The sequence below is a fragment of the Delphinapterus leucas genome, chromosome 6 (genome assembly GCF_059928025.1).
Source record: "Delphinapterus leucas isolate spDelLeu-1000000601 "Yukka" chromosome 6, BTC_Dleu_Yukka2, whole genome shotgun sequence".
Lineage (NCBI taxonomy): Eukaryota > Metazoa > Chordata > Mammalia > Artiodactyla > Monodontidae > Delphinapterus > Delphinapterus leucas.
In genome coordinates, this window is record NC_143134.1 from 113,044,201 (window position 1) to 113,064,556 (window position 20,356).

Sequence of the window (20,356 nt, forward strand, 5' to 3'; positions counted from 1 at the left end):
AAGAGCATGGATTTTGGAGTCTCTGGCCCTTGGTTTTCCACTCTGTAAAATGGGATTTTATCCCCTTGTTACGATTATTGTGAAAATGTGATACTGTCACATCTTAAGTATATAGAATTGTGCATGGTGGCATCATAGAAGCTCAGTAGAAGACTGTTGCTGTTATTTCCTTGTCACACAGAGTCAGAATCTCCCAGTAACTTCCAGTGCCTGATGTAAATACCCTCAGAGGAAAGGCCCTGGGTGAACGTGGAGGGGCTTGGTGAGCCTCTTTCTCTCAGGGATCATAAACCTAAAGTTCTGCCTTGATGGTTTACTCCATCATGTTACTGATGTTTTATGTATTTTGTCCTGCTTTTATTGTATGTTCCACAGGAGGATTAGTGCTATACAATTCTCAGACACTAAGATACATATATTTAGATGTACTTTATTAGTCCTATACAATTCTCAGACATTAAGATACATGTATTTAGTCATTGGGGGTTACAGTAAGCTTTAATAGGTTAGAGATGGAAAGGAAATTTGGGACTGAAGTGGTAAAGAGGTATCACTTTAACTGAACCTTAAAAATGAGTTATATTAGGAAAAAAGTAAAACTGTGACAAAGGGTGTTTTAAGCTTCGAAGGCCTCAGTGAAGATGGACCATTTATATACTTTATCCATGTAATATGTAGTGATAAAAAGTATGTACTTGAGAGGCAGGCAGACCTAGTTTTGAATCCTAGCCCTGACACTTACTAGCTGTGAGACCTAGGACAAGGTTCCTTATCCCTCTTAGTTTCTGTTGCCTTAAATAATAGTACTATCTCATACAAGTATTGTAAGGCTTAATTAATGAGCTATTGCATGTAAAGCTCTTAGCACAGTTGCTTGGTCTGCAGTAAGCATTCAGTACATGTTAGCAGGTGCTGTTAGCTTCCTTGTGAATAGGGCAATACGGATGAACCAGAGGTTTCAATTTGAGATGTAATGGAGTAAGGTCAGAAAGATAAATTGGGGCTACCTGATCTGGAATAAAAGGCTAAGGGATTTGACTCTAATTAGGAATTGTAGATGGACTTAAGGTTTTTGAGTAGGTGAATAACATAAATATAAAATCCTAAAGTGACAGAGCTGGAAGATCCCTTAGAGTTCAGTCATTCCTTTCTCAAATGGGGAAAGGGAGACCCAGAGTAGTGACAAAGTAAATTAGTTGCAGAACTGAGACTAGAATCCAGGCCTTAGACCTCCCTTAGACTCAATCATGACACCAAAATAAGTCCAAAGGATTGTTCAGCCTTTCAGTCACTTGATTGGTCAAGTGCTTAGAAAATGTGCGTTGCCAGCAGGTTCGGAAAAAAAGAAACAAGTGTTCAGATTTTGATGTGGATGAAATAAAATAAATAGTCTTTCCATTGGTACTTTCAACCAAACAAATTAAGGTTTGAAAAATCTTAATTAGTTAGAAAGTTTTCTTGATCAGTGGCAGTCACCTCAGAAAGGGGAAGTAAAAATACATGAAATGCGTGGTTCTAGAATGCCTTCATTGGTATTTATATTATTTGTACTGCTAGTGAGATTGGAGGGTGAAGTTGTTTTGTTTTTTGTTTTTTTTTGCGGTATGCGGGCCTCTCACTGTTGTGGCCTCTCCCGTTGTGGAGCACAGGCTCCGGACGCGCAGGCCCAGCGGCCATGGCTTACGGACCCAGCCGCTCTACGGCATGTGGGATCTTCCCAGACCGGGGCACGAACCCATGTCCCCTGCATCGGCAGGCGGACTCTCAACCACTGTGCCACCAGGGAAGCCCCGAGGGTGAAGTTTTTGCTTGAATAAAATTGAAGATCATTGCTTATCCAGTACCTTTTAAAGTTGCTATTACCCAGGAATTTTAAATACAAAAACATAAAAAGAATTTAATTCCAGGTTGGCTCTTACTACCTATGTGATAAGCCATTACTACATAGATACTAATAGACCTTGGTTGGTATGATACCTATGTGCCGTTAAGTTTTTAGGTTAATAGAGAAAGATCTAACTAATTATATAGCTTTATACATTAATGATAGAATAAGATAGCTTTTAAATCTTTAATTGTTTCTTAAGATTAGCTCTTTAGTAGGAAAATTAAAATCTTAAACATGATTTTCTTATATATTGGGGCTCTAGGAAATATCATTTTTGCCTGAAAGCTATATAAATAGATATAATTAAAAGAAACATTGAAGCCTAGGTCATATACCTATAGTCTGTGAATATGTTTATGAATGCAGACCTCTTACAGAATTCTAAATGCAGTTCAGCAGTTCACTGATGGAGATGTTTGTGACTAATAGCATTCAAACACAGCTTCTCATATAGATTATTTTGTTAACTATATAAAAGAGAACTATAGAGCTTAAAGTCATTTCAATATAACTAGTCATTTTACAGCTGCTTTGTATTTTTGCTACTTAACAGGCATACTTAAATCTTTGACTTAAGACTTGTTATTTTCAGAAGAAACTAGCTTTTTAAAGAAAAACTGAATATTTGCTAAGCATTATGAAACATTCATAAACATTTTCTTAGAAATCATAATTTGATTGATTTGGTTATATAAAAATATAGCTTGGGGGGCTTCCTTGGTGGCGCAGTGGTTGAGAGTCCGCCTGCTGATGCAGGGGACATGGGTTCGTGCCCCGGTCCGGGAAGATCCCACATGCCGCGGAGCGGCTGGGTCCGTGAACCATGGCTGCTGAGCCTGCGCGTCCGGAGCCTGTGCTCCACAACGGGAGAGGCCACAACAGTGAGAGGCCCGCGTACTGCAAAAAAGATAAAAAAAATATAGCTTGGGGAATGGGTCTTGATTTTTTGTGTGTGTGTGTGTGTTGTATTATGAGAGTGGGTGATTTTGAGAAGATTTTATAAGGGTATTTGATATGCAGTTTTGCTCAGTAATGTAAATAATACAATTGAAATAAGTATTTGGAATTCATCACAGTTATCAGAAACATATTTGGAATATGACTTTGTATGTAATAATTTTGGGTCTTCTAATTTAGATGACTCATAAATTACCTCCTCAACACCTTTTTACTCAAAATGACATTTTTTGTTTCACTTTGGTCAGATAAAAGTTCTCGAGTATTTCCTGCTTCTTGGACCTCTCCATGATGGAGTACTGTGAATGAGAATCAACAATAGCAAAGCAGGAAAAGATTGACGGTGTAGTTAGCAGTTGTGCCTTATCTATACATGATTTGGGACAGTTTTGCCAAACATTGAATAATTTTCCTGTGGGAAACTTGAGCCCTAAAAGGAAATGAACATAGCTAAAAGGCTGCATATCACATGGGACTTCGATTTATTTTTAGAATGGCACTATAATGCCATATTTGGATGGAGACAATGTGATAGCCGTACCTTATTTTATTAAAAAGCTGTGTTTTCTGAAGAAGCCATTTAATTTTCTATTACATTGTGTATATAGACTCAACGTAGTAAGTATATAACTGTTCAGCTGATAACCATGCTAAATGTTTTAAAGTTAGCGGCGCTTATTTGGCAAACATTTCTGGAGGCTGCTTTTGGAGGCTGCTTTCTGCAATAAAAGATTCTTTGGCAGTTCACTGATTATAGAATATAGTTGTCTTTTTGTTGTGCATGTTTGGGGCAAGTTGTTTTCTTATTGGAAGGGAAAAAAGAGTAAAGAAGGATTAGTAGCATTGGGTGTTGGTATAGTTAATTGATTGTCTTGAAATAGCAGAGGTCTTTACTAAATGAGTCAGTGATAATAGAGAAACCCAAATGGATTTTTGCCTCTGAGAAATGATTTTTTTTTTAAAGATAATCAGCAAAGGTATTTCATTCTGAGCTCCTAGAATGTTTTGGTTAGCACAGTTCATAGGTTTTAACAAACAGTCATTGCACCATTTATATTTTGTGTCAGCTTTTCTGCTACCTGATTTATCTTTATAGTTTTATTTGGTTAAAATAAATTGATACAATGGATTTCTGAATTGGATACTCTCTAAAATTGCAGATCCCTCACAGTAGTTCACTAAGTTTCAAATATGGGAAAATCTGCCAAGTACACATTTTGCCCTTTGGCTTCTCTCCCAAGGTTGGAAATAGGCCAACATCATAAATCTCAAGCCTGATGGGAAAGAGCTGTCACTGATGGCAAGGCCTTATGCTACCTGCCTTCCATGCAGTATTTAATTTGCTTCTCATAAACTCTTCAAGGCAGTGACCATTGCATAAATTTTACAGATAGGGATATTAAGGCTCAGACCAGGGATATTAAGGCTCAGACCAGTTAAGTGACTTATCCAAGGTCATACAATTAGAAGTAGGGGAGGCAGTTTTCAGACACAGAAGTGCCTGACCCTAGAGTCAGTGTTCTAACTACCACATTGTGTTCTGTTACATCATGTGACCTCGGTAGAGCACCTAAAATCCATCTTCTCTATTCTTTGTCAGAAGTCCAGCTCCAGTCTTCACATAGTTGTAGCCAGATTCTGCAGTGCCTTCAGTTACTTCCATGTTTATGGAAATTTAGTTACAGTTTGTTCTGTGTTTGATGTAGTTGGAATGGAAATTTTAAAACATTAATTACTGAATACAGTAGTAATTACTGAATACAGTATTTCATTTATTTAAATATGTTAAAGCTTAGTTTCTTGTCTCCCATTGGTCGAGCTTTTAAAGTCTTTTATTAAATGTTATTCAGTGGCAGTTTTAGTAGAATTACGATTTTTGCCTATAAGAGCAAATCATCAGGATAAATTTACAAAGTAATATCTACCCACAAATCCAGTTTATACTAAAATTCCTGCTATTGCATTGGTATGGAATAACAGCACTGCAAGTCGAAAGAAAACTGATTTGAAGATCAGTGGTGCTAGTTACATAGGGACAAGTAAACTTATGTTTGCATGACTATACATTTTTATGTTCTTGAAATCTGAATTTAAGGTAAAAATGTTTTTGCGCTGTCAGTGTTAAATGAGCCCATCAATCAGATACTTATTTCTAGAATTCTTGTTGATTGAACTATGAAATGCTATTGAAGGGCTTTAATTTGTTTTATACAAATACACTGTACCTCATTACTAAGGTATTGAGGTACCTTATTAGAATATTTACAATTCAGAAAAGTAGGAAAATGTAAATAAGAGATTTGAAAAATAGAGATAGAACAGGAAGATAATACACAGATATACAGGCCATGACCTCCTGTATTGTTTAAGATTGGGCTGCAAATTTGGTTGTGAGGGTTCTGGAGGCCAAAACAAAAATGGACATTTAATCATTGTCCATGGGGAAAAAAATAGCCATATTTCTTTAGAAGAAACAGAATTTCTGATAAGGACACTGAGTAATGTGGTAGGAGGTGTCCTCACCACCATGAGATACAAGATTTCTATGGCAATTTTTTTTAAATAGTGTCTCAAAACATGCCAGTAGCACAGTTTCATGAAGGCGGTTCTTTGAGAGGCCAGGATATTGTGGTCTAACAATACATCTATCAAGTGGTCAACCCTAATCAAAGAATAAAACCATAATAATTTAAAATATTACATATTTTATTTTAAAACCTGAAATGATTAAGATACATGTTGGAGGCCACCTAGCATTTAGGGAAAATGCCTTTTCTTTGAATAATTTACAAAAGTTTTGTAAAAAAATTTACAAAAATAAATTACAAAATTTGTAATTACAAAATTACAAATTACAAAAAATTATTCTTTGAATAATTTACAAATAATTTACATGTTGAGACTTTTTTCACTTTGTTTTTGTGTTTAAGAGCATCATATATTTCTCTGTGTAATTAGAGCTTTAGCGATTTCTGCTTTTTCATAAACACTGAATAGCCTTCATATGAGTAAAAGGAGGAAGCACATTTTCAAAGTCTGTATCATGTTGATTTTAGTTATAAGAGTCTAGAAGACAAAAGCATTTTTTCATATATTAGGAATTATAAATGCCATTCACTACTGATAAGAGAATTTCTTCACTTTTATAGTATGTTTATTTGGGTTAAGAACGTGAACTAGAAAGCTGAACCAGTTGGGTTCCAGTCCCAGCTCCTCACTTTGCTTGCCAGGTGATTTAGCTTCTTTCCTCTTTTGCCAAATGGGGGACATAATAGAGCCCACCTCAGGGGGTTGTTAACACAGGTAGAGCTATATGATATATCCGTATATAAGGTGCTTAGAACAATGAGTACAGATCCTTGTTCGCTCTAGTTATTATGGCTTAAATAATTATTTTTAAGTCTGTAAAGGTGAGTTTGTCAATAGGAAGTAAGTGGCTCTGAACCTTATATGTATCATATATCCCCTGAGAATTCATTTATTCAGAAAATATTTATTGAGTTCCTGCCATTTGTCAGGTACTCTTCTAGGTGCTGGAAATGCATGTGAACAAAACAGAAATCTCTGCCCTCATGAAGCTTCACATTCTAGTGAATCTGTTAAAGTCTAAGAATGTTCTTAGAAAAATAACACACAAAACTTTGCAGTCAGTGTCAGAGAATTTATGGTAAACCTTAAATCTGTTTATTAAATCTCAGGCTAAGAATACCTTACATACCTTCTTTTTATTTTGTCAGAATTCCTGTGAGGCATTCCTTAAGATGGCTACAGTATTTGATTTTAAAAGATAGAGCTATTTTTTAAGCGACAGAATAATTGTTAACTAAAATAATTGTTAACTGTTTTTCTTAATCACCTTTTTTGACTCTGTTAAAGTGGTGTTAATAGAAATGCTATTAGATTTAACATGACCCATTGAAATGAAATTTCCAGATTTTGCAGGTTTTTGTAGGCCCATCTTGATCTTGCCCAAACACAAGAACATCTGTTTTCATAGGCTTAGAAGTCTTATTCTTCACCTTTGCACTTAAGCAATTCTGCTACTTCCGAAACACATGAAATTAAATTACAAATGACAGGAGTTATGTTTAATTAAGAAAAATGATTTTACCTCCAGAAGGTTTTTAGTCCTTATTTATTAATTTTATACTATAGTACTCCTTCAATTTCATTTTCCTTCTTTTGAGTTTTTTTCTTAGGGAATTTAAAAAGCTAAGTCTTTAAAATCACTTCTGACAATCTGTAGCTGGCTTTTAAAGAGCAAAATGTAACCAAAAAATTATTTTATTTCTGTGAAACATATTGTAAAGAGAGGATATAGCATGATGGATTTGAGTGGAATTTTGGTGGTATTTGTTTTGTTTTCATAAGTATTACATGATGGCTTTTAACAAAGCATTTATAACATTTTGGATAGTCTTAAGAAGATCTTTTTCTTTAGGCAACAAGCTACTTTGGAAATAATCTTCTCTATGCTGGTTATTTCTCATGGCAACCTTCCACTGCATTTTCTTTGTTTGGGTACTTTCTTTTTCTTCCTGCCATTCTTAGCTTTCTATTTTTCAACTTGAGTTTACAAAGGGTGTGTATTCAGAGGGTTTCCGTCAGTTCCCAGTACCTTGTTAATCCTGAGAAGTTACTCAGAGAGCCAATTCTCACAGTAAGGTATAAAAATAGTCATCCAGAAAAATTACAGAATGTGGTACCACTGTGATTTGACCTAATGGACGACTTTCAAAACCAAGATGGGAGAAGGAAACAGCACAAATGTTATTTCCTTAGATTTTTCTTTGCACAGATTATTTTAGACAAGTCTTACAATTTAAGAAAGTAACAAAACGTCACTATTGCTTTCTTACATACACTAAAAAGAGCATAAGAATTGGGGACAAGAAAGAAATCATCTAGAAATCAATTACATCAACAGAGCCTCCTTTTTATTACTATTGAGCTTGTACCCACAGCATTCACCAGTTTTATTCCACAAATTTAGTCCAGCATTTTATTGAGTGCCTAATAAGTGCAAATCTTAGTATGATATGTTTGTTTCAATTAGTGAGCCAATACTGATATATTATTATCAGCTGAAGTCCATGTTTTATTTAGATTTCCTTTGTTTATTCTTAATGTCCTTTTTCTCTTCCAGATCCCATCCAGGATACTTCATTATATTTAGTCCTCCTGTCTCCTTAGGCTCCTCTTGACTGTGTTTCAGTTTCTTAGACTTTCTTTGTTTTTGATGACTTTGGCAGCTTTAAGGAATACTGGTCAGGTATTTTATAGAATGTCCCTCATTTGGAATTTGTCTGATGTTTTTCTCATAAGGTTATGAGTTTAGGGGAAAAATAACACAAAGGTAAACTCCCATTTTCATTACCTCATATCAAGGGTATGTACCATCAACATGACTTGTCACTATTAGTGTGGACGTTGATCATCTGGCTACGGTCATGTTTGTTAGATTTCTCCATTGTCGTTACTCTTTTTTTCCCCTTACCATACTGTACTCTTGAGAAGGAAGACACTGTGCACAGCGCACACAGGAGTGGGCTCCCTCCATAAGGGCAGGGTGGTTTTTTTGTGTGTGTTTCTTTTCCGGCTGTGCCGCACGGCATGCAGGATCTTAGTTCCCCGGCCAGGGGTCAAACCTGTGCCCCCCTGTGGTAGAAGCACAGAGTCTTAACCACTGGACCAGTAGGGAAGTCCCAGGGCAGGGTGTTTTCATAAATTATTTGGAATTCTTCTTCATGGGAGATTTGTCTCTTTTCCCCCCATTTATTTACTTATTTGGTTGTTTATTTATATAAGTATAGATTCATGGATATTTATTTTATACTTTAGATTATAATCCAGTAATACTTCATTAATTTTGTTGCTTACATTGTTCCAGCTTTGGCTACTGGAAACTCTGGCTCATGTTTCCCTTTGACATGTTCCCATTGTTGTGGGTTTGTTTTCTTTGTGGTGTGAGTCAGGGGGGAAGTTCTTCCTTACTCTTTGGCAATTCTAGGTGTTCCAGGATCATCTTGTATATATTTCCTGCCCCAGCACTAGAATCAGCCATTTCCATAAGGAGCCTGGTTCCTTTTATTAGTAAATGGTATTAGAAACCAAGATCCTGGCACTAGGTGTGCTCATTGCTACTGGGTGTTATTGCTTCTAGGCCATGGCAACTGACAGGACAAGGAAATATATGCATGATAGTGCTGTCTTTTTTGTTTTTTTTTTTACATCTGTCACCATGTGGGTTCAGCAAACAATGCATTGGAATTAGAATGGGATGGAGTCAGTAAACTTTATGTGTAGTTCTTTGCAACTTTAGGTACAATTCTTAGTTATATACAGACTAGAAGGAGGCCAGGACAAGTACGTAAGTGACTATTCCAAAACAGCAGGGCAGCTGCTGTGAGGGTGCTACCAGTGTGGTATATAAATCGGTACAACTTTTCTGGAGGACAAATTGGCATTGTAAGTCAAAATCCAAACACAAGAGTTACGCTGGACCTTTGGGGGAAAGGAGTGATTGTGGAAATAATCTCTTACCCCTTAAGAATCATGGCTCTACTTTATAGCCTTGTTTATAGCAAAAGGAGTAGAACAGCCTGAATCTTCCAAAGTCAGAGATTTGGCCTAGTAAATTATGGTATAGACATGTGACAGGTTACTGTGCATTAAAAATGCTAGGGTAGGATAACTGTCAGATAACAGGAAAAAAGGCTCACAACATTTTACAGTTAGTAAAATTAGTAAGTTAGTAAAATTAATTTTCAAAACAATGTAAGCTCATTTTATAAAAATAATTATATAGAAAGATATATGCTTATCAAACATTAGCTACAGTGAAATTATCTTTTTTTCTCATTTTCCCCAGTATTATTATTGTAAGGGAGCAAAAATGTCTTATTAAAATAAGAAAACAAGAAGGGTTTGTTATTATACTAAGAAAATAAAAGGTTAGATTTTTCCTTTTAAGATGCAGTAAGATATATCATTAATTTGGGGTTATGTTTGGGGAACAGTGACTAGTCCCATTTGACAGGAGTATGGGAAGGGGAAATAAAAAAGATTTGGATTTTAGTGTGAGGTATTAATTCTTAGTATTTGTTTAGTGAATAAATTTTTAAAGTGCTATTATTTTAGAGTATGGTATTTAATGAAATTATTTCCAACAATGTATGTATGTATTCCATTATATGGATGGTAATTTGTTTATCTCTTTTTTTATGAATGGACATTTGGGGTTTCTAGTTTTTGGCCATTACAGATAAGGTTATTAACATTTTTGTACATTTTTGGTTTTCTTTTGGACACATGTTTTTCTTTCTCCTGTGTGGTATGTAGGAGTGAATTGCTGGGTCTCTGTAAATGCCTATTTAACTTTACAGGAAACAGCCATGTAATTCACTAAAGTGGATGTATCATTTTATATCTCCATTAGCAACAGTTAAGAGTTCCAGTTGTTTCATATCCTCACCAACATTTGGTATTGTCTTTTTATTTTAGCCAGTCTAATATGTTTCAATGTGTATGTTTAGTTTCTGAATTGTGTATACTGTTTGTATTGCTGCTTGAACTATAAGGGACAGTATGGCACTATAATTACAGGGTTTCATTTAAATCTTTACTACGTTGCAGATACAGAAATATACAGACTTTGAAGAATTGACTTTTGTAAAATGCAGCAAACATTTTTAAGATTCATTATTACATGAAAAAAAGTGCTCAAAGGTAAATACATTTCAAGTTGTTGCAGCTTGTTTGTGACAGAATTTCTGCAAGTAAAACAAAAAGTTAATCAGTAGTAACATGTCAGTATATTCAAAATCATTACAAAAATCTTCTCTCTGGTCATGTTGCTGGTGACAAATTATTGTGTTGTATATTTAGAGAAGGGCTTGGCAAACTGCAGCAAATCCAGCATGCTTCTTGTTTTGAAAATAAAGTTTTATTAGAATGCAGAAATGCTTGTTTATTTACATATTGTCTATGGCTACTTTTTCTCTACAAAGGGAGAGTTGAGTATCTGCCATCTGGCTCTTAACAGAAAAAGTTTGCAAAATGTTAATACTGCATGATCATATGGCAGTTTTGTTTTTTTCTGGAGATTAAAGCTGTTTCTCTTACGATAAATGAAGCAACCAAAACATAAAGCCAGTTGATTAAAAAAGAACTACTTCTTGCCATTACTTCAGTAGTTTTCAGGACCTATCACCTTACAGTCGTTTTGCCATTCCCTGTTCTTTTAAGGTTTATGTCTCTGTATGATTGCCTCAAGTACATTTGTAAAAGCTTGTTCTCTGTTAAGTCATTTTACTAATTACAGTCTGGTGAAAGGATGTATTTGGTCGACTTAATCAATTTCGCCATGAATAGTGTCAGCCAATATGCCTTGTGCTAGCAAGTTCCCTATGTCAGCTACATTTATGTTGAACTCCTTAGAAATAAAAGGACTATGTATTGTGATATAAATCTTAATTTTATCAGCACTTGGGTGTCGATATTTTACAAAAGCTCTTTGCTGTGTTCTCTTAGGAAGGAATCATCCATAACGTTACTGTGAATTGTTTTCAGAATCTTTTCAAATTTAACGATGTCATTATTCTGATAGGAACTTACTGAATTCATCATTGTTAGAATTTTTGGATCATTTTTGTACAGCTTTGCCTCTGGCAAGTCAAATGGATTTATTCCCAAGTTCTTCAGCATATTTCCTAAGACCAAATATTTTAAGCAAGTGGTTCACATGGAACTCCTCGATTTATTATCATTCTTGAAGGCTTCAAAAATTCAGCATGTGAATTTTCAAAATCACCTAATCTCAAGGGCATTTTCCCCCTTACTTATCTGATGACTCCCATGATCAAATGGTTGAGGGATGGCAGATGGATGAGAACTAACCAGTTACAGAGTTTTTTCAGTTTTTTGTTATATTCCCATTCTATGTGCATTTGAATGTCCAAGTCATATATCTCATAATTTTATATCTTTTTTCAAGTTATCTTTATCATCAGTCTAATATGACTGATAAAACTGGCATAAAATATTTTGAAGCTTTCCATATTCCTCTCAATTCTTCATATAATTTTCTAACCTTCATGCTTGTCCTAAGCCAGAATCTATCATTCTTAGCATGTTTCAGAACTTTAATTGTTGTTTCATAAAATTCCTAGAGTGAATTCATCTGACATTTAAAAAAATCTGAATTCTCGTTTGGAAATATTCCAGTGGATATATAATTCAAGAACAGAATTAACAGCTTTTTCAGAATAATTTCTTATGGCTGAACTACAAATATGGATCAATAAAATGTCCATTCATCTTTTCTGGAAAGTTTTGTCAATGTGAAATTTATTTTAATCATTGTTTTAGTGCTTTTAAGTCCCCTTTCTCCTTTTTGTTTTCAAGTTCTAGAACTTTTCAGAAATTACTTAATGCTGCTTTGGGTCATCTTCCTTCAGTGCTTTGAAATTATCATTCTGATTTTCCAAATCTCCATTGATTGAATTACTCTCTGCAGAATGTTCCAGGTGGTAGCCCTCCTGTCATTGCACAAGAAATCATTCTCCTTGGTAGACACTTTGGCTGGCTAGCTCATTGTGGTTTTAATTGGCATTGTCCTGGTAACTACCTTTTCATTTGCTTATTTGCCATTTGTATATTTTCTTTTATAAAGTGCTCAATTTTTGTCCATTTTAGTAATTGTCTCTTTCTTTAAGTTCTATATATATTCTGGATACAGTTCCTTTTGAGATATATGTACCGCTTGCCTATTTCTTTTCTTAATGGCATATTTTATAAGCAGAAAAATTTTAATTTTAGTTAAGTTCAGTTTATTATTTTTCCTCTTAATGATTCTAGGGGTGCAATAAGTTTTTGTCATGCTGCAGTTTCACAGTTGAAGCTGGGACTATTTATGGTCGGTTGTTGGTTTGAGCTGTTCATGAAACAGATTTATTTCAAATAAAGATTTCTTAATTCCCAGTATGCCTGTGGTTTTCTCTTTGTGTTGCTATTTTACATTCTATGTGTTGGTTAAAATTAAAACTGAGTTCAAGAGAATTCCCTGGTGGTCCAGAGGTTAGGAGGACTTGGCACTTTCACTGCAGGGCCCAGGTTCGATCCCTGGTTGGGGAACTAAGATCGCGCAAGTCGTGTGGCACGGCCAAAAATAAATAAATTAAAAAAACTGAGTTCAAGAGAATTCACATATCCTAGGCTGAATAAAAATTGTTAACCCACAATAATATAGCATATGTTTTTGATACAGACTCCTTTTCCTTGTCATTTCTCTTGATAATTGCAGGATGATTTGATTTATTTTGCATTTAGAGCTAGACTCAAAGTCTTTGTTCTATTTCTTTTCTTTTTTTTTTTTTTTTTTTTGGCGGTACGGGGGCCTCTCACTGTTGTGGTCTCTCCCGTTGCGGAGCACAGGCTCAGCTGCCATGGCTCACGGGCCCAGCCGCTTTGCGGCATGTGGGATCCTCCCGAACCGGGGCACGAACCCGTGTCCCCTGCATTGGCAGGCAGACTCCCAGCCACTGCACCACCAGGGAAGCCCCTTTGTTCTATTTCTCATGACAGTTATTTTCTCTTGGCTGCATATGACACAATTTGGAAGTCACTAATGAGTCAATCATTATAGCAGTCTTGGTTTTTTCAGGTATTTAGTTGGAATGTCTTTTAAATTATTAATAAGGTTCTTTTCTGATTTAGTTTAGTGCCTCTTTCACATGAGTCTTGAATTAATAAACATTAGCATTAGAGATTCTAGTTCAGGGAGAGCTGTTGACCACATGAGCATTGCCATCACTCAATCTTACGGAAGCTTTTGGACTTTTATTCGATATATTTATCAAGCACTGAGTATGTGTCATGCGTTGTGCTAGGCTCTGTGGAAGTTACAAAACTAAAGTACAATTTCTGCCCCTACATGAATAGCTTTATAGGAAGATAAGATATACAAAAATAAAAATAATACATATTCTAGGAACCATATGGTTGAGTGTTCTGTATGTCAGTGCGCACGTGTGTGTGTGCGCGCGCGTGCACGCACATGTGCATTTGTGTGCATGGGTGTGTGCTTATGTGTGAGTGTGTGTGTTCAGAGGACAGCCCCAGCTGTCAGCCATGCTGGAGACTTTGCTCACTTTCACTTTTATCAAGTATTTTATGTACGTGTCAGATAATACTGGAATCTCTTTACATGTTTATAATTTATAGACACATTTAATTGTAACCCTCACTACAACTTTATAAGGTAGATGCTATTAGCCAGAGAAGATAAGAAGCTCACCTAAAGTTTTTTAGCCAAGTAAGAGATGAGCCAGCTTTCAAACCCAGATATGTCTGACTCTAAGCTACGCCCCTGGTTCTAAGGCCTTAAGGTAAAGATGGATTGACATCGTTCCCATCATTTAGGTACATATAGCTAAATTAGTACTGGGTCTCTTTTTCAATTGTATGAGTATCCCCTTTTGTTTGTTTTTCCATTTTAAAATCACCTTTATTTAGATGTAATTTATATACAGTAAAATTCACCAGTTTTAAGTGAACAACTCAATATGTTTTAATTACCACCACAGATATGGTGGATAATAATTCCATCACTTCAGAAAGTTCTCTAATACCTCTTAAAAATCAGTCTTCTCTTGGGCTTCCCTGGTGGTGCAGTGGTTGAGAGTCCGCCTGCCGATGCAGGGGACACGGGTTCGTGCCCCAGTCCGGGAGGATCCCACATGCCGCGGAGCAGCTAGGCCCGTGAGCCATGGCCGCTGAGCCTATGCGTCCGGAGCCTGTGCTCCGCAACGGGAGAGGCCACAGCAGTGAGAGGCCCGCGTAACGCTTAAAAAAAATCAGTCTTCTCCCTTTAGCTGCAGCCTTGTCCAAACACTGATCTGCTTTATATAACTTATGATTTTGCTTTTCTAGAATTTCATGTATATGGAATTATAGAAAATAGTCTCTTGTGTCTGTCTTCTTTCACATAGTCTAATGCTTTTGAGGTATATCTTATGGTGTGTATCAGTAGGTTTTCTCCCTTTTTGTTGCTGAGTAGTATTCCATCACTGTATGCACATACCACAGTTTATTTATCCATTTACCCATTGGAGCACATCTGCATTGTTTCCAGTATGGGCTATTAGGAATGAAGCTGCTATGGACATTTGAGTTCAAGTATTTGCATATATTTGTATTTTCATTTCTCTTGGATAAATACATAGGAGTGGAATCACTGAATTGTATGGGAAGTGTACGTCTAACTTTATATATAAGGAACTTCCAAACTGTTTCTAAAGTATTTGTACCATTTTACATTCCCACCAGCAATGTATGAGAGTTCCAGCTGTTTCTCACCCTTTGCCAGTCCTTGGTATATTGGGTCCTTTTAATTTTAACATTTAGTGGGCTTGTAGAGGAATCTCATTGTGGTTTTAATTTATATTTTGCTGATAACTAATGATGTTGAAATTTTTTTATGTGCTTATTTGCCATCTATATGTCTTATTTTATGAAGCATCTATTCAGTATTTTACCACCATTTCCCCCCTTTTAAAATCAGTTGTTTGTCTTATTTTGAGAGTTATATATCTGGATTCAACTCCATTATCAGATAGATTTTATAGGTAATTTATCCTATAAATTCATGGTCATGGCTTACATTTTCATGTTTTTAACAGTGGTTTTTGAATATTAAAATTTTTTAATTTGATGGAGTCCAGTTTATCATTTTTTCTTTTCTGATTCTGTGACTCATAGGCACCCCTCTACATAGCTCTGCAGCTCTCTTTCTGTTCAGCTTTGCCTCTCCAGTACTCTGAGCTATAAATTCTAGCTACCTTGCCCTCCCTGAATTCTGCTGTCTTTTTTCTCAGCTCAGGGAGGCACTCCCCATCCCCAGCTCTGTTTCAGTTCCTTCTCCATGTGCTACAGCCTGGAAGCTGCCACCAGACAAATAGCTGTTGTAGTCTTAGGTCTCACCTTGGATTTTGTCCTGTCAGGGATCACCACAGTTCTGAGCTGCCTTAACTGCTGTTAATGATGCATTTAAAAACTAGTAGTCTGACAATAAATCTCTTTGGAAAGCAGTTTGGCAATGTCTTTGAAGGTTTAAATAGTTTACAGGTTAAGAAAGATAGGCTTTAAAGATGGTTCACCAGAGATGGAGTTTGAGGCGGTAAGACTAGTGTTTAAGGGTACAGACTTGTAATGAGTAGTAAGTAAGCCAGAGATCTAATGCACAGTATTATAAATATAGACAGTAATGTTGTACTATAATTGTGTAATGTGATATTGCTATAGCAATCATATTCCAATATAGTATACATGTATCAAAAGTAACATGCTTTAAATTTACACAATGTTACATGTCAAATTTATTCAGTAAAAAAAAACTTTTTAAATGTAAAGTTAGTTCAGATCCCACAACTGTAAAATATTTATGGCCCTGGGAACCCGATTACCTGAAAGGCTAGAGAAATTACCCAACAAGAAAGAATATCACTCATTTTTCACTTGAAACAGGAGTATCAGGCTCTTGGATGGTGTGCTGAATATGATGTAGTCTCACCAAGGAGAATCCAGTCTATTGTCTTAGCTATGAAGACAATGCATTGTGTAAACAGAAGGTCATGTTTTTGTGTTCTAGTTATTTACCATGTGAGCAAATAAAATTTAACAAGGGGAAGCTATTAGAAATAGCTGGATGCTTGACATATTTTATGACATTATTGACATTTGTTCAGTTTTAGTAACTCATTGTAGAAGAGGAAACAGTTTTTCTCCATTGGTAAAAGCAAGGAATATTTTCCCATAGCCTGTTTGAATTCCTTGGCATTTAATAGTCTAGTTTCCTATTGAGTAGACCACTATGTGAATTTTATGCCATTTGTCCCTAGGATAAACCCCAATCAAGGGATTTCTCTTTTCCCTTTGAGAACCTGGCACATGAGTTTTGTGCCAAAGGATCAATTAAAGCAGCAATTTTTGTACCCAGTTTTTCTAACGGAAGCACTTTGCCTCCTTCTTTTGAGGTTAGGTTGAGTGTTTTCCTGGGGGCAATCCATTTTTTTTTTTCTTTTTCTTTTTTTGCGGTGTGCGGGCCTCTCACTGTTGCGGCCTTTCCCGTTGAGGAGCACAGGCTCGGAGGCGCAGGCTCAGCGGCCGTGGCTCACAGGCCCAGCTGCTCCACGGCATGTGGGATCTTCCCAGACCGGGGCACAAACCCGTGTCCCCTGCATCGGCAGGCGGACTCTCAACCACTGCGCCACCAGGGAAGCACGGGGCAATCTATTTTGAATCACATTTTCCCTCTTAGAATAGAAAGGTTACCAGCTGCACTTCCTTGCAACAGGGGTGGAATAGACGTGAGGTGTATAGAGTGAAATGGGCTGATTTTCTTTCATCTTTTTTTCCCCTTAATATTTGCTTTGGCTTTGGCTTCCCTGAAGACACAGTAACTCTGGGCATGCATATGTGTATGTATGTCCCTGCAGCATTTTAAAGCATGTAAATGAGAAGACCTTGTTGTATAAGCCCAAACAAGTACGGACGTAATTGACTACTAAACCTTCTCTTTCCTAATGTTTGCACAGGAGTCTCCCCAGGACAGTGCTATCACTCGTGATATTAACCGGACATTCCCAGCACATGACTACTTTAAAGACACAGGAGGAGATGGACAAGATTCCTTATATAAAATATGCAAGGTATTTCATATGAAAAAAAAAAAGACTCAGTTGTTTTTGTTTTTTTTTTTAATTTTTGTCTGTGTTGGGTCTTTGTTGCTGTGCACGGGCTTTCTCTAGTTGAGGTGAGAGGGAGCCACTCTGCTGCAGTATGTGGGCTTCTCATTGCCATGGCTTCTCCACAATGAGAGAGCACGGGCTCTAGGCGCGTGGGCTTCAAGTAGTTGAGGCACACACGCTCAGTAGTTGTGGCTCGCGGGTTCTAGAGCGCAGGCTCAGTAGTTGTGACGCATGGGCTTAGTTGCTCTGTGGCATGTGGGATCCTCCCGGACGAGGGCTCGAACCCATGTCCCCTGCAGTGGCAGGCAGATTCTTAAGCACTGAGCCACGAGGGAAGTCCAAGACTCAGTTTTAAATGGTGATTCTGGTTCTTTGAAATTATGCAAAGGATAACTACAAAACGTAATTTATATTTGATGTTCAAGAATGCAAAAAAATGAGAGAAAAGTCTTTGTAAAATCAACAGTAACAACACAATTTTAGATTCATAACGAACAGAATATAATTAAAAATAAGATGGTAGGATTTCTTTTACCCTTTTAATCTAGCTCTCCCTCACCTTCCTGCAAAATGTCCCAGAAAGAAACCCTGTGCTCACTGACTCTCATCCTTACTTCTGACCCCACTGCACTCTTGTTTCTCTCTCATGATGATCTTCATTGCAGCTCTCTCTGCTCCTGACTTCTCACCCTCCTGGTTAAGCTCTCACTTCTCTAACTACTTCGCTCATTCTCTCATGATTTTTCTCTCTCTCTGCCTGCTCCTAAAACAGAGGCCTTCCCCTAGGTGCTCAGTCACTGGTTCCTGTAGCTCTACACTGTCTCCATGGGTGACCCTTTCCACTCCCACAGCTTCAGCTATCACCACTGCACAGATGTTCCCAAATCTACATTAACTCAAGGCCTAAATTTCCAGCTGCTCGTTGGTCTCCATGTAAAAGTCTGTCAAGTACATCAGACAAAACAGGTCTAAAACTGGGTTCATTTAAAAAAACACTTTATTATGAAAATTTTCAAACATACATAAAAGTTGAGTAGTGTAAATGAATTTGTATATATCCCTGTCCAGATTGAATATTTATCAATATATTGCCACAGTTTCTTCATCTGTCCTTTTAAAAAGATTTTCCTGAAGTACTTAAAGCAAACCTCAGACATCATAATCCTAAACTCTTTGCCGTACATCTCTAAAAATAAGATCATTATCCACCTGTATCATCCATCATTATCCATCAGTGCCACCCAATAGCCACTCCATATTCAGATTTCCCTAAATGTCTTTATACATTTAGTTAGAATCAGGATCCAGCAATATTCATACTGTGGTTAGTTGTTATATCTCTTTTAATTAAAAACAGCCCTCCTTTTTTTCCCCATGCCATTTTCTTGCTGAAGATACAATCATTTCTCTGTTATTTTCTAGTTCCTTCCTTTGGCCATGTTCAGTTTGATATGATTGACGTCTCTTTAAGCCGTACTTCCCTCACTATTCACTGCCCTGGTACAGGCCACTATGATACGTTGCTGGCACTTTTTTACAAAAGCCGCCTTGCATTAGTCTCCCTGCCTTTGGGTTCTAGCCTATTTATTATTTTCTCTGTGTTGACCCTAGAATTGGATCATTTTAGTGGCCTCCACTAGACCCACTAAAACCTTTAGTGCTTTGTCTAACCCACAGAATGAAATAAAAATTCCTTAGTTCATTTCCTGGTCCTAGATTCATTAGCTTAGTATTAAAGGCATTTTATAATATATCCAGGCTTACTCCCTAAATATTTTATGCTTCAGTCACATTGGACTTCTCACTGTACTCTGGTTGATTTACTTGTCAAACTTCCCAACTGAACTGTGAAGTTCTCAAGGGCAAGAATCATTTCTTACATATGTTAGCATCTATAGCACTTGCACAGTGCACGCCATATTATAGAAGGTGCTCATTAAATGTTGATGAATTAGTGAAATGCCTTTCCTTCCCCATATTTCATTACAGCCCCCATGAACCTTATATTTCAAACGTTTCCCGAATGTATTATGTACATGAAAGTACTTTCAAACTTTCGGGAAATGTTTGAAATGTAAAGCATTCCTTCTAGCTTTTCTATGAGCCTGAAAAATGCTCCCCTCATTCTCTACCTATAGAAATTCAGTACATTTTTATCTTAGTACATAATTGATTAAGCCATGTGCTGAGCACTTTACTTGAGAGGACTGAGAATAATTCGTCAGCTCTATTATATAAATATGTGATTATTCTCATCTTACAAATAAGGAATATAAGCATTGGGCCTAAGAGCCAGACCGAGACATTAGCAATTGTGAGATTTCAGCCCAACTCTGTCTAACTGTGAGGCCTCTATTCTTTTTTGACTAATCGACTGTCGATGGTACCTTCATCAGTTTTGTCAAACTGCCTTCCACAGAGCTGTGTTGGCATATATTACTACTAGTTTTTAACAGTCTTAACAAAATGGGTATTAACTCGTTAATTTTTACTGATTTGATAGGTGGAAAGTGGTCTCATTAAATTACAAAATATCATTTCTAAATCCCTCTGTGCTTCTTGTCTTTGGAAAAGCATATGTGTTTCTCGTTCTGTAGCCCTCTCATCAGATAAGCTTTGACAAAATGGGGGATATAATGAGATTATATTGAATTCTACCTGAATTTATGAAAGCATGGTTATATATAAAAACATAAACAGTGATTGGTGAGTGCCTGCTATGTAAAACATATATATGTATATATTTTTAAAGCTATAGTTTCAC

General features: G+C 36.5%; 1 protein-coding gene and 1 pseudogene across 9 annotated transcripts in view; one reads left to right on the forward strand and one right to left on the reverse strand.

Moving 5' to 3' along the window:
- RABGAP1 (RAB GTPase activating protein 1) overlaps positions 1-20,356 on the forward strand; it is a 151,454-nt gene that overhangs the window by 95,231 nt on the left and 35,867 nt on the right. For all 9 annotated transcript variants that reach the window (XM_022578778.3, XM_089913715.1, XM_089913718.1 and 6 more), the window contains one exon: positions 17,440-17,553. In XM_022578778.3, the coding sequence (XP_022434486.1) occupies positions 17,440-17,553 (114 nt within the window). The remainder of the gene's footprint in view (positions 1-17,439; positions 17,554-20,356) is intronic.
- Positions 11,163-15,012, reverse strand: LOC111176934 (COP9 signalosome complex subunit 2 pseudogene; annotated as a pseudogene).